General features: G+C 37.2%; 1 protein-coding gene across 1 annotated transcript in view; it reads right to left on the reverse strand.

Moving 5' to 3' along the window:
* Positions 1 to 15,827, reverse strand: part of KEG (protein kinase KEG) — a 39,377-nt gene that overhangs the window by 3,192 nt on the left and 20,358 nt on the right. The window contains exons 8-12 of the mRNA XM_089161745.1: positions 5,881 to 6,011; positions 5,617 to 5,751; positions 2,922 to 3,046; positions 2,627 to 2,731; positions 2,251 to 2,484 (exon numbers count right to left, since the gene is read on the reverse strand). Of these exons, the coding sequence (XP_089017871.1) occupies positions 2,251 to 2,484; positions 2,627 to 2,731; positions 2,922 to 3,046; positions 5,617 to 5,751; positions 5,881 to 6,011 (730 nt within the window). The remainder of the gene's footprint in view (positions 1 to 2,250; positions 2,485 to 2,626; positions 2,732 to 2,921; positions 3,047 to 5,616; positions 5,752 to 5,880; positions 6,012 to 15,827) is intronic.

Below are 15,827 nucleotides of genomic sequence, written 5' to 3' on the forward strand. Positions count from 1 at the left end.
AGGCTATGAATGGCCAACTAGCACCAAAATTCAGTGAATACGTAGGTCCCACTCTCTTATCTGTATCAGTTACAGGCAAACAAAATTTTCTAAGTGGCAGGAAAAAAGCTTCAAAATATTATTGACAATGGATGTGAAGGTATAGACATGGCAGCCAAACGGATGAGATTATCAAGTAGGAATATTCAATACAATAAAAGTATGAATAACCTCTTTCTTTGAATTTTAGTATATTATATTGATGACCTCCAGTGTTTCTAATCTCAAAGTAACAAAGAAGCGCTTCATGCCTCCACAAAGGGAACCACCAAATTGTCAAGCTCATGTTGCCATATGCCCATATGAGATTTTAGGACTCCTATCCATAACAATAGTATTTTCTCTGAAGATGGTTTGCAAAAAGAAGCAGCATAATATTTTTCAAAAAACAGAAAAACTTGGATAAATTATCGTAAAATTTGTTTAGAGAAACCATGAAATATATATATCTCTACGAAACAATAGGGGCAGCTGGCTTCACAAAACACCACTTAATTCATGCAGAATCCCTGGTAAGAGATGGAAAGATCAGGACATAAAAACATTTCAGGTACAAGATATAATGGGGACATAAGATGATACCAAAACCTGGAAAGCACATCATTTTACTTCCAGACTTCCAACCATGCCAGGACAAATTAAGGGCATGTTTAGACCCTTTCTCCAATTTAGTTTATAAATAAGTATTATTAGGAACTGAGCAGCCCAGGAGAATGACATAACTTCCAGGCAACTGGGAACAAGCTAGAACTGAATCCAAACTTAACCAGTGAAGTTAACACAAGAAGTTACATATCCCCGAGTAGCCAAAATATATCTTTGGTAGATTGAAATCCCTTATAAGGAATTCACGTACATGAGTTTGCAGGAATTAAAAAAATAATAATAATAATAAAAAGATGCACTATTCTTTTTGGACAAATTCAGAGAACAGAAGGTATAAAGGTAGGAGGAAGAAAACACAATCAAAATTTGAGGCAACAGGGCAGGTTCACTGAATATTTACCTCTTTGTTCAGTTAAATATTTAAAACTGAATCACCAATCAACATAAAAAAAATAAAAAATAAATAAAAAGGAGGTTGGAATCACAGAGCTGTGCTGTATATATATATGTGTGTGTGTGTGTGTGTGTGTGTGTAGTTCAAAATTAGTCAAAATTTAAAAAGGGAGGCTTTTTTAATCCTAAGGAACCACTAATATCAGGATGGCAACACCAAAGCCCTTAATACCTTTTACACAAGGCCAAGAACATGCATTTGTGAAAGTTAGTCTCCATGTGGGCAAGCTCCACCATATTAAAAATACCAGAAAGAGAAATCAACATTAGAACTAACACCACAATCCCATCGTTGTTCACTTGCTCTTACAATCAGGAGTATGATTTTATGTGTTGTCCTCCTCACCTGCCCCTAAACCGTTGCTAGCCATGTTTGTGACCAAGGGGGGAGCTTCCAGGACACCTCTATTCAAAATGTTACATAATTTCTTGGATCATTAGATGCCAATGATGCCATGATTTGCCACCTTTTTTATGCCCTCCTAGTTTACCACACTTTTCTTACTGCAGAATGGAATTCTGTCACTTCACATTCGTCTTTGAAAACTAAGAGAGACAACTAGACAATTGAGAACTTGACAACAACATAATGATTTAAGTATAATTTAGAATTTTCTTTTTTATCCTTGACGTGAAAAAACTGTTAAGAACAAAACAATAGGCAATCAGAAGAATCCTAAATGTTCTAAAAACACTTCCAGAGTCTCAGACAATCCTTTAAGCAGAATGAGTTTAAAAACTTTCATGATTGAATACATATTGCAAGTCTACTTGCCCTTCAACAAACCCCCCCCCCCGGGGGAAAAACAAAAAAAGGGAAATTTGATATATGATGTATTCTCATATGGACAGAATAGCTGGCCAATTAGATAAGGAAAGCTGACATAATTATTTATGTTAAATATATATAATATTTAGGCAGAAGGGTTGAGGGAATAAACTTTCTATCTTGACATAGTTATAAGAAGACTCCAAGTGATAACATGTATACAACAGCCCCTATTGAAGAAAACTATGCTAGGAACCAACAGAAATAATGCAAAGAGAAAAAGAAAATGAAAGCTAGAAAGACTCTTTGCAAAGAGAAAAAGAAAATGAAAGCCAGAAAGACTCAATTTAAAGATTCAATAGAAACTACATGAAGCATCAGACCTCGGTTCTATGACATCAGCTTTAAGTTTCACATGCTGTCCCCTGTCCAAAGGTATCACTTTTATGACCTCATTTACCAAGACACGAGCTTCCCCAGAGCAAAACGATACAATTAGATTGTCCGTGTCCTCAACACTCTGCACAAAACCAACACTCTTATGTCTTGCACCCTGCCACCCATATGTTGGAGTATTTACACTTCTTTTGAATTTCACCCAATCGCCCACCTCATATCTAACCATCACCACACAAAAAAGGATAAACAAACCACATGTTAACATTATTAGAAAAGTGAAACACTACAAGTTGCACATGATTGACACCAATAAAGAAAGAAATCAAAACCAAATGCAAGAAAACAACCATATTTACTCACATTGTAGGAGACAGATGAATTCCCTTATTTGCAAGTGCTTCTATTAGATCTTCTGAAATCCATTCTCGAGGCAAGGCTTCCAAGAAGTCGCGTAATGTCCTACCACTAATCCCACAGAACAATTATATTACTCATAATACAGTACTATAATCATAATACAGTACTATCCATCAACTATCTTATTTGGTTGTCAAATGGATGAGAATCGAAATCGAGACAATTATGAAATAATGTAACCTAATGAAAGACACCAAGAGAATAAATAAAATCGGCAATCCAAGTAGCAGGTACTTGCCTGTGGTTTCTTGCTTCAACAGCAGCATCTGGATAATTCAACATAATAACAATCCATTCAAGATTTTCACGTATCATTTTTGCCGATTCGGCTGCTATATGAAAAGCATTGTCTCCTTCATCATCCTGCCAATGTAAGCAAAGGTCATTACATAAACAAATGTGAAGAAGATGAGTCTGCTTCAACTAAATGCAACAGACAAAAAGACTAGCCCCCCCCCCCCCCTTCCCTGAGGGCATGGTGTGGGGTAGGGGGATATTTTCACCCAGAACTATAAATTTAAGAACAAAATCAAGCTGCCAGATATAAGATCTGAAAGAACCCATGTGATAGCTGTTGGAAACTGAAGAAATAAGAACATGAGAAGCAAAGGATGTGTGCAGTATCCAGTATGAACCATTGCTTGTCATCAAGCATATTGTGCCATGTCCTTGCTCCCTGCCTCCATATGTATATCTCACCCGTTGTGTCATGTTGAAGAGCATGTTAGAGCATGTTCAAATGTGTAGAAAGGTAGAGTGGTTATTTGAACTTATAGTTTTCCCATTGATTCTCAAGTATCTAGAGTTAATTATCTGATTTGGTAAGATTCCTTCGCGTTGGATTAATCCTATTTTATCTCATCTTATTAAGATTCTTGCGTGTCTTTGAGTCTTCGCAATCAAGGTCCGATGGTCAAGAATGAAAGGGGGTTTTTGATGCTGCTTTCCTCAGGTTTTAGTCCCAAAATTCCTCAGATCTGCCTGAATTCATGTGCTGATCTCAATCCCAGATTATCAGGTAAGGTTTTCCTCTTCAATTCTTCTGTTTTCTTTGGCTTTTTTGCTTGATTTCTTGCATTATGAGCATGACCTGCTGGGTTTTTTATGCTTATTAAGCTTTTGTGCTCTATTTTCTTCCATTACTGTCTATTCCCCTTCCCCTGAGTGGTTCTTTTGAAGTTTCTGACTTTCCTACGAAATTCCATCTTCTCATCAGACAACTACTGGTTAGTTTCTTCTCGTTTCCAGTAGAAAGATATCATTTTTCCACCTCAGAAGACTGCTATCATTATTTTCGGGCGAACTCACAGAATCCAGTCCTTTTCTGGCGAATTCACTATAAGTGTGTTTCAGGAGATTATAACTGTCATGTCCTCTTGTTTTCACGTCTGATAAAAGTAAAATGCTTTCCTCATTTTCTCATGGTCCCTTACTAATTTCTTAATTTTAGAAGAGGGGTGCACATGCGCATGAAGCCAAAGCTCATTGCCAAAAATAAATAAATAAATATATTTATTTAAAGAAACATTAGAAAACCTAAAAATGTAATCCTTATTCCTTAATCAAAACCCAAACAGAAATCTAAAATAAAAATAACAAGATAAAACACAATAAACAAAAGTTCAATAATTAAATATCCTATCTAACCCAAAATTCAATTAGACCTGGTTCATCTCAATTTGGGTTTTCAAACAGATTTGAGTGGATCCAACACTGTGCTGCACCAAGTTCCTGATGAATATTAGAATGATACCTATTACGGGGTCTAGGCAGCCCTTGGCCCTCGAGTAGGGAAATCAAGGGCACCCTTTAAATGCTGAGACAATTTTATGGCCACGGTTCAAGATTTTGAACTCAAGCCCCAACTTGCTACCCAGAAAACCGAGTTGGGGTGAGACCTCAAGGAGATTCACACAAGCAGAACCGTTACAGTGACTGCCTTTTTTCACGGGGGCTTTGGTCACCAGCTCCCAGACATCAGGTTTTGGTGCATTTTTTTGGCCACCTCAGTAGGTTTGATAGGGATGGGGTGGAAATAAGATAATATAGCCAACCTTAGGCCTTTTGAACACAATGGCACCATTGGATTTATGAGAACAATAAGTTGAAAATCAGAGTTGATTTCAGGCAATAGCTAAAAGTTCAAAATACCCTATTCTCAGCATAATCTAAAATACCCCATTCTCAGCAAAATTTAGTAATAAAAGACAACTAAATCATACATGATTTGGGAGAGGCATATCCTGCATGGCAAATACCAACCAAAACTTGAAGAGTTGAGCTTACAGGAACAAAATTCATAAACTCAATTGAGATTTGGATAATAAGTTATCTCGTCCAGGTCAAGACTGGGATCCTTTTTGTGTCAAGTTGGTTCAAAATCTAATCATACCAAGATATCTCGAGTTGACCACAATATCTCTCAAGTTGGGATTTTTTTTATTGCAGGCAAGGCTGCATAGGAAAATTGTTAACCCCCCCCCCCCACTTTGCTTGAGCAGAAGCCTACAGCACCAGTTTTGCCCTTCAATCTAATCTCACCTTTGTTGAAGAACGAGATATAGTGTTCTCAAATTATGATAATAGTGTAGAATCAGTGCAACATCAACAAGGCACCTAGGTGATGCTTTGAAAATTATGACTATAAGCAAATAGGCTCTTAACCACTAAAAGATTAGGAGAATCCTTGATCACCAGAAACAGACTGGCGTTTAATAATAAAACTACATAGAGACCAGAATGATTTTAACATACTTTATCTTAGTAAGGATGACAATAAGGGCTAATAGCCTTAGCCTACTAGAACATTATAGAAAGTACCACAACCAGCTAAACAACGGTAGGGGAGCAAAAGGAAAAATTGATGGGAAATGGAAAATGTGGTAATGACAAACTAAAAAATCTAGAAGAAGGGGTAATCATAACTAATATACCTGTATATTACAATCTGCTCCACAAGACAAAAGCAACCCAACACATGACTTAGCACCTCTAGCCAGAGCAACATGAAGAGGGGTGGTATTGTGCCCATTCCTTATGTTCACATCAACTCCAGCATCAAGAATGATCTATTCAACCAAAAATTAAATAAAATAAGTCATCCTGAAGTTAGAGAGAAGTTCACAAAGTAATTCGTTTTGCTCCTATGAATCAAGTTGAATAAAAGCATGTTCCAACCAAGAAGTCATTTATCATACCTTGACCAAGTCAACATCATTATTAATAGCTGCTATGTGCAAAGCTGTTCGCCCATGTTGAGGTTCCTGGGCAACTTGGGCAGTTGGGTCAGCCCCAGCAGCAAGCAGTAGCCTTACCAATTCTCTACCCTCTAAAAGGAACAAAAATCAAATAATATCAAAAAGGAAAACTTAGTTAGGTAGGTGGAACACAAAGATTAGAAGCAAAGGAAGTGGGCTATGGAAAGAACAAAAAGTGCTTAGGCTATGTTTATTTAGCAAGAGAAGTATTGAAAAGCAAAACCAAGAAAACAAAGAGATACAAAAGATCATTGCTTTTTCACCTTTATTTCTTGCCTAACAAAGCCTGCTTTCTTCTAATGTAATTATTTAGTGTTATACATACAGTTATGCAAAGTATCTCCTACATCAATAGCAAAGCAATCTTTTCCAGGTCAGTGAGAATCATGATTACTATTGCCACGTGAAAGCCTCAGACAGCCATTCCAGCTATATGGTGAAATAGGGCAATCTCAAGCGTACAGAAGACGTGTAGACTGTTGTATCTTCAAATCTTAAAAAATTCAAAATTTTCCATGTTTCTTGATTGCTATTAGCATGGTGGGAGATCTCGCGAGATATCTCGTTTTTTCACCTTGGCGAGACGAAATGGAGGGCGAGTTGGGATATCTCGCTCGAGATCTCGCCATATCTCATCATATCTCGCCATATCTCGCTATATCTCGCCATATTTCGCCATGGATCTCGCTGGAACTCTCAATTTTTACCTTTTTTGTGGATTTTGGCTGAATTTTCACTTGCAACTACTCTTAGCACACCTACAACAAGGAAGATCAATCATTCTCTACTTGTCTTATGAATTTATGATTTAATGACTTATATAGAACTTCTAATGGTTGTATAATTATTTTATTCTTGAAAATTGAGATTGTGATACTCATATGGATGGAATTTTGATAACATTTAAGTTAGTTGATACATTTGATATACTTGCCTTTCATTTATATGCCTAAAAGGTTCTATATTACATGTTGTATAACATTGCATTCCCTAATCCTACTACATTTCGGTTTCACACTATGGGTTGACTTAGAAATCATACATAGGGTTGTTTCTAACAAATCCAAGGCCACCAGCGTGTTCAAAAGGCCTTAAATAAGCTAAATACCAAGTTTCAACCCAATTGGGATCCTAAAACCCACCAAGATGGGCCACCGAGTTGACACCAAAAAGTTTTATATCTTGACCGAGATCTCATCGAGATGGTAGAGATCTCTCTTTTTCAAGGTGGCGAGATCTTCTACCATGGCTATTAGTAATGAATTCCATCAAAAATGATTGACCAGATTGCACTTTGTTAAGGTCCTAAGATAATCAAAGGCATCTGACTAAGCAGCAGAAGATGATAAAAGAAAATTCCAAACATGATCCACTACAGAAAACAGACTACCAGCTTTCCACTAATTAGCTCGACTTAAAAGGTCCATAATTTTAAAAGTTAAAAGATGGACCAAAATTTAGCAATCCATACCAGAACAATAACAGTGTTCTATTCAAGTCCTCAAATTTTCTATTGTCTTCTTTGATTTCTCTATGTCCTTCAGCTAGCTAAACATGTCTGAAATAGTTCATTTCTTGTTTTATTTTTGCGCAGGGGGGGGGTGTTAAAATATAATCCATTTCATGATGAAGAAAAACATGACTGCATGGAAACATCTTGATTATAGGAATATCTGTACAAATATTTTGAATTCACACAGAGGGAGTAGATATGGTTTCATACTACCTTTATACTTTTTCCTATCTCGATCATGTAAAGTAGTAGAGGAGAAGGGCCTACCAAGGAGACCCTTCCCTTCAGTCACCCATCAGTAAAGTGGACACCATACCACACACCAGTCATAATTCTGATACAGTTACAATTGCAGTATAAAACTACAAAAATAATTCTAACTCTATCATCTTCATGATATTTATGGCCCTCAATTTAAGATATCTGCGTAACTTAGACAAATCTAGCAGATGCGTACTGTGCTGGGAGTGCTCTGATACCAAGATTCAAAAACTTGTCTTGACTTGCCACCTTGACCAGGTAGAGATTTTCTTCTTCAATCCCCCACCCCCTTCTTTTCTCTTTCCTTTTTTCTGGGTTTTGGTGATGATTGCTTCCAAAAATTTAAAGGAAGCTTGATCAAATATTAATGAAAACACATAAACAATATCAATTTGAATTTGCACCCTTGCTTGGCAATTAAGGCCGAACTCTTATTATCAACATGTAATACTACATGTTCTGCACAGGTTGAAACTTCAAATAATATAAAACATAATTACTAGGGATAATTACTATTGCCCCCCTGTACTTTGATTTTATTACTATTGTATCCCCTGTACTTTTCAAAATTACTAATCCAACCTTTAACTTTGTCTACAATTACTATTGTCCCCCTACTGTTAAGTTCTGTTAGTTTACTGATGATGTGGCATCCTTATATTTTTTCAAAAACCCCCAAAATACCCTTATACTTATCTATTTACTTATTTACCCTTTTGTCAAGTTACAGTAGTGCCCTTAATTAACTGTGGAGAAAAAAGTAATTATAATCCGTTTTGTTCTCAAAAGAAAAGAAAGAATGATTGAATAAAACTCAAATAGAAACCGAAGTGGAAGGAAAATCGAATTCAACTCAAATTGGAAACTGAATATCACCTAAAATATTTTCAAAATAAACGAAGTTTAGTGAATGTGGGAAACCAAATTGGATTTGGATTTTGCTCATTTCTTTAATTCAAAATAAATGAAGTTTAGTGAAGGTGGGAAACTAAATCGGATTTGGATTTTGCCCATTTCTTTAATTCAAAATAAATGAATTCAAAACAAATGAAGTTTAGTGAAGGTGGGAAACCAAATTGGATTTGGATTTTGCCCATTTCATTAATTTAAAATAAATAAAGTTTAGAGTAAATTTGACATTTAATCTGGTTTTTATAAATGGGATAACATCGTCTTTTGATTTCTTAATTTTAATGAAGGGCATATTAGACATTATATATTCAAACTTAACGGTAACTTAACACCGTTACAAGGAAGGGGGGCAACAGTAATTTTGTAAAGAACAGGGTTTTATTAGTAATAAAATCAAACTATAGGGGGGCAACAGTAATTATCCCTAATTACTAAGTAAAATATAGATAAAGATTTGGAAGTGTTTTTACCACAAAGTACAACTCATCTCAAAGAATAACTAAGTCAATATTGTATAATACCAAACTTTCAACTAACAAGTTCCACGTACGGAATACCAAAAACTACTAATTACAGTGAACAACAATACATAACCATAAGTCATAGAAGGTTAAGACACCCCACCATAGTCTTCCATGTCCCAAATTCCAATGGCTGAACACACAAAAATCTCAAGGATTAGGCTTCTTCTTAATCAACACCTTTAAAGTGTAATCTTGTAAGAATCAGCAAATGAGGCCAAAAAGTGAAGGAAAACAAGTGTCCCCTTTCTCTATAACAGAACAGCAATTTCAAAGCCCTTCCTGTCAAAATTTTGGACAGGCGTTGAGTTATTAAGGCATGGGACCCAATACACCAAAATTTCTCAAAATCTTGAGAGCTCAATCAAGATAACATTTTCATGTCATATGTTATCTTGCCTCAACCAGGTAGAGATTTTCAAGATCTCAAAGGATTTTTGAACTGTCCGATACTTCCCAAAATAGTACAAATAAAAGAGATGTCAAAGTTCCTATTTTCAAATCACGAATCAGCGACATACTACCAGTTGCTGACTAACCCTTTATACCCTTTTTTTTGGATGAATAAATAATTAAATTAAGCAACAACAAAGAGGGCAGATACAAAGGAGGGAAAGAAGGGGGGGGGGGAGATCAGTCAAGGAAGGGACTGGAGAGAGGAGTTGAGACTCCAAGAACTAACGATCAGCCTATTTCTTGGAGAATCAATAACTGGGGGATGGGAGAAAAGAGAAGTCTCGAATAAACATCAAAATAGATGGCATTCCAAATTATATCTCGAGATCGGGATTTGGAAGTCCATCTTCTCATGTTACGCTCCCACCATAAATGGTGGACAGCAAAGACAAGCTTACCCACTTGGTTGCAAATAATGGCACCAGCATAGTTTCTCAAGATCCAGTTCCAATCTCGGGCAAAGCCAAAAGAGCATCTCGATTGGGGCCAAATGGAGGCAAGGGCTAAGGTCCAAATAGAGCGAGAGAGAGGGCAAGAGAAGAAAAGGTGGTCAAGGTCCTCTGAACTATTCTAGAAAAGGGTGCAGATGGGGCTAATAGGGATATGGCGGCTAATGAGAAATGATTGGGTAGGGAGAGAGAGATTAAGGGCTCTTCAAAAGGTGAGGGAGTGACAGGGGATATGGCCTTTGAACCAGATGAGGGAGGCCCAAGGGACATGGGGAAACGGTTCTAAGAAGGTTCCAAGCCGAGGTAGTGGTGAAGGATTTGATATGGGAGTGAAGCCATATAGTGCGGTCAGAGGCATGGGATGAGGGGGGAACAGAGCTCCATACCTGTGCGAGACCAGGGTGGGGGGAGAGGGACCAAGAGAGATATAGGAAGAGAGGGAGATAGATTTTGGGATACAGGAGTCATGGACAGCTCTAGGGCCAAGAAGAGTGAACAATATACCCATCGGATGTCAGGGTCAAGCCAAAAAGAGGTGGAGGTGCCAGAAGAGATGAGAACAGAAATGGCAGAAAGAGCACGGCCCCGGAGAAGCAGTAGCTTTCTCCAGATCCAAGAGGGGTTGGTGGGGAAAGGAACGGTCCAAATGGAATCCGATTTAAGAAGATAGAAGTTGACCCAGGAGACCCACATGGAATCATGTTTTAGAAGTGATTTTCCAAATGAGTTTCATGAGACATGCCAAATTTTACATCAAGAATACGGCGGATTCCAAGACCCCTTTCAGATTTGGGACAGCAAACGGCCTTCCAAATAATAGGGTGAAGGAAGCGGGATGCTTCTGGGCCCTTCCAAAGGCAGGCACAGAACATGACTTCCATAGAATGGATGGTGGGTTTGGGAAGGGAGAAAATACCACACCAGTAAAGGTAGGAAGATTGGAGAACGATCCAGATAAGCACTACTCTCCTAGCAAACAAGAGAAACTTGCCCTTCCAGAGCTAGAGTTTTTTCCGAATATGATCAAGCATTAGGGAGCAGTGGTGGCGGGTGAGCCTACTGGGGATAAGGGGAAGGCCAAGGTAAGTCGCCGGAAAGGAGCCTAGATTAAATCCGGAGAGTTGCAGGAGAGAAGCACGAGTGGCGTCATAGATACCCGAGAGAAAGATGGTGGATTTCTCAAAATTGACTTTGAGATCCAAAAGGGATTCAAAGGAGGAACGGATTTATACCGATTTTTAACATGACATGAACAGTGACATTGATTCACCTATTAATGATAACGTCAAGAAGATGTCTACTACCAAGGAAATGGGAAGGCCATAATTCACTTTAACAAATACAAGTAAATCAATAGCATTGAATCCTTTATTTTAATTGCAACATGGCTACTTCCCAAGAGATCATCATTCTAGTATGGTTATGACCTCTTATGTCAATGAACAAAGAATAAATAGAATCATCACAAAACACTTTTATGTTCAAAATTATTACCCTGCATACAGATAATACTAATTTGTATTTGATGATCCATCACTACTATGTCCACACTAGCCAATCATGTGACCAGGAACTGGGCTGTCCCACAAAGCTCTTAAAAATTTTGGTGTCAATTGAACATTAAAAATTAAAAATTACAAACAGGCCAAGTCCTCCCCCCCCCCCCCAAAAAAAAAAATCAACTTGGAATCAAGAAAAAAAAGACCCCCTTATAAAAGCAGAAGTCGCTCTTCTTTTCAACACTAAATTTGAAACTGACACCTATTCCCCTTTAGTATAGGATTTAAAAAAGAAAGTGAAACCCTGAAAAGCACCTCTCCATACAAGGCCAAAAGAAACCTATCCCCCAAAACTAAATTTGAGACCGACACCAATCCCCCTTAAGGGTAGAACTTACAAACAGAAAGAGAAACCCTGTAAAGCATCCTCTTCATACAAGGCCAGCAGAAACCCACATATCATTGATGGAATAAATAAACACTTTAAAGATGGCTTCAAGAAGGTCCTAATTTAGATTTAAAAACCAGCACCAAGACAAGATCAAAAAAGTGTGTAAAATTTCAGAATTAGGAGAAAAACACCTAGACCGAAATCAGAAAACCAGATCAGGCTGCTCTGGTTGAGATATCCATTCAGACGGCATAAACTTTGCCAAGATTTCCAGAAGGATCCAATTGCCAAACCAGCAGATGTGGACAAGTCCTACTGGAACAAGAATTGGTCAAACCAGTCAAACAAGGAGTTGACAGACTGCTAAGAAAACAAATTTAATATGCCCAGCAGAGCTCTCACACCATAACTCAATTCATTCTACCCAATCTGTTTTTTAACAATATTTTAGGTTACACAGAGAAAATTAAAGGACTCCTTAAATAAGACATGACTCTTAACTAGAACATCAATACAAATAAGGAAATTAAAAGAATTAAAAAACACATATCCTATTCATCAAACTCTATAAAAATAGTGACAGAATAAAGAAAAACAATATTTCCTCAAATAATATAAATTCCTAATATTTTATACCCAAGACTCAAAACTGGACCTGTTCATCTCTATCTGGATCCCAGTAGGGTTGATCCCAGGTAAAGTATCTGCATCAACTCCTCCAGGGTTGAGAAAAACTTTAGATGGGACAACAATCCAAGGAAGGTCATGGTCAACAGCTAATGGTCGTCAGCAAACATCTCTTTAATGAAATCACAAGGATCTCATAACTGAAAACTTCCAACCAATTCTCCAATCTCAACTTTAATCGAATTATGTACATCGATTTCATTGTCGCTTTCATTATTCACAGTTTGTTCCACATTTAATAAACCTTCTGATGATTGCACCATGCTTGACATCATATTATATAAGTTCTTTCTAATATTGGCAAACTCCTGAAGACCAGTCAATAAATTAGAATATTCAGTTGGCACCTTATGGAACACATCACTAATCAAAATGAGGAACTACATCAACGTCCATGATGTGTGAGTTTATCATAAGAGTAATAGAATTCTAAATAAATCAAACTTCCAAACACAATGGTAATACCGTGGTTTTGAAAGTTAAGAATAAGAAAGAAAGGGAATGAATGTGTAGGGGTAAAATCGGAAACAAGGGAGGAAATAGGACAAAGGAAATACAACAGAAGGAGGGCAGTTTAGGCAGGGGGAAATAACTCGAGGAAAGATCATAATTAAGAGGGGGGAGATTATTAGGTTGGGAATAGAATCCGAAGAGTTGAATAAACACATAAATAAAAAGAAGAAGAAAAAGAGCACACACTGTTCTTTTAGAAAAACAAGACAAAATGGAACAGCAATGCTACTATCGCCAAAACCGGAGGAAAAAGGGGCAAACTGGTGAAAGTACTAGAGAGCAGTGGTACTTTACAACAACATCAATGGACGATGGCCCAAAGGGAGTCGCCTAGACACTTAAATTTTAATGATTTTTGGATTCTTTGCTCCCCACAATCTCTCCTCTTCTATCACTCTCTTTCGTCATTCTTTTTACACTCGATGGGGACCAAAGAGAAAAACGGAAGCAAACTAGACCTAGTTCATCTCTATTTGGAAACCCAGTTGAGTTTGGGTTGATACAAGATAGCATATCTGGCTATCATCATCAATATCGGTGTCTGAATGGCTTTCAAAGTCCAAATCAGCTGAACCGAATCACACTTGGAGTAGTACTATGGAGGTTAGGAAATAGATTCAGAAGCTGATATCAGATTAGTGACTAGAATAATGTCAACAAAGGTTTTCTGAAACCAGACTTGAATTCAGAACTGAAAAGTAGGATCATATTTAGAACAGGAAGAGCCTTTATCATAGGGACAGACTTGAAATCAATTACAGAAAATTCAAGAGCAGAAACTGAATGACAAAATTCAAGAATGCATCAAAAGAATAGGATAACAGTACCAGTGCTTCCCACCCCAAGCTACTGATGGGAATTATCACCAATCAAATCTGGAATTATCCATAGGGAGGCTACTGAATAACCATAGTAGAGAGCATTCTAAATCACCAGAGAATCAAAGGTAACAAGCCAAAATCACAACTCAAATTTGTGATAGAGACTGTAACCTCCAAATTTTTATATGGGAACTCAAAAGCAGGCTCAAACACTTCACAGGCAAAGCATAAACCAATGCTAAACTGACAAGGAAGCCTAACCGAACTAGGAAGCTGAAATTAACTCAACATATCGGAGATAAAAATAGTGAAAAAAGCTGGACAAATAAAGCAAGAAATGTCATATTAGAGACTGATAATCCAGCATAACTGAAACACTCGTAACATTCTTGAAGAAGATCTTGTTGAGGCTGTTGAAAGATACTTTTATGGGCCAGCTAAGATTATAAGCATCAATTGTAAAAGTTCAAAATCTTGTCTCCTCTTGGTGTCTCAACAAGTTGATACAACGGAAGTACCGAGATTTGGGCCAGATCTCGCCAATTCAGTTGAGCGTTTCGGTGGGGTTTCAGGTTGTTTTTGGGCCTTATTTTTTATGTTCAGCCTATGAGGCCAATAAACACAATGGCAACATTATGTTTGACTAAAACCTAACACAAACTAGTCTTCTCGACTCATCCATGCCAGACTATTGCGGATGAGCCTGGATCACGTATTTTCACAAATCTAAGCATGGATACACAAGAAAACATTAAAACTGTCACTATAATGCAAAAACAAATACTGAGTAGTCAAATCTCAATTATAATTTAGAAGCTACAAATAATGAATTTACCATTTATATTGCACAAACCCTTTAAATATTCAAAATTTCACCGACATTTCTGAAATTTCATCGAGATTTCACCAGAATTTTTGAAATTTCACTGAAATACCAAAATTCCGTTGAGATTCAGTCAGTCAGTTTTGGACCATGTTTTGTCTTAGTTTCGGACCATTTTTCATCTCGCCAAGGTCAAGATGGCTAAGATTTCGCAAGAAATCTTGCAAGATTTAGAACCTTGTCAATCATAACTTTTCACCCCAATTCTCTTGCAAATCTTCATACAGGTTAATTGCAAAAATCACTAGTAAGTCATCCTTGGTAGGAAAGTCGGAGATAATATTGCTTTATGTCATGAATTTTAGGAGCTACAAACTTACAATAGGAAAAATCCTCCTGCTCCACTTCCCCTTAAGCTTGACATACAAAGCTTTTGATACAATCAATTGGAAATACATTGATTGTCTTAATCTAGGATTGACTTCCCAGTTAATTTCATCTCTTGGATCCACTGTTTCATATCATCAGCTCATTTTCTACCTATTTAGGCTAATATCCCCTTAGAACTTGTCAAGGTTGCCCTATCACTCGGCTGAGTTTCTCTATTGCAATGGAGGGCCTTTTCAAACCTTGATGATAAGAACTCAGGCAAATTCTATCCCACCAATTCTTAAAATCAGGCTTTAAGGTCAACTAATTTATCTTTTTGTCAATGACCTCATGGTTTTCATCAAAGCCTCTTTTTCATGTCGACAATTTCCAAGGCATTAACTAATTTATTTTCTCTGAGATGTATGGCCTCCCTATTAAAGCCCAAAATTTTGTTTTTTTTATTTAAGAGAGTTTCCGATGATATGAAAACTCAGCCAGTCATATGTTAGGTTACTTAGAAGATTGTATTCATATTACCTATTTGGACCTCCTCTTGATTCATACTCCTCAGTTGGGCGACGATTTGTTGTCCAAAAGATGAGAACGGCTTGGGCTTTGTGGGGTCAAGAAATCTAATACTGCAATCATAATTAAGCTTATTTGGAATAT

Source organism: Hakea prostrata, chromosome 7, assembly GCF_041222555.1.
Source record: "Hakea prostrata isolate BN-2017 chromosome 7, UWA_Hpros_2, whole genome shotgun sequence".
NCBI lineage: Eukaryota > Viridiplantae > Streptophyta > Magnoliopsida > Proteales > Proteaceae > Hakea > Hakea prostrata.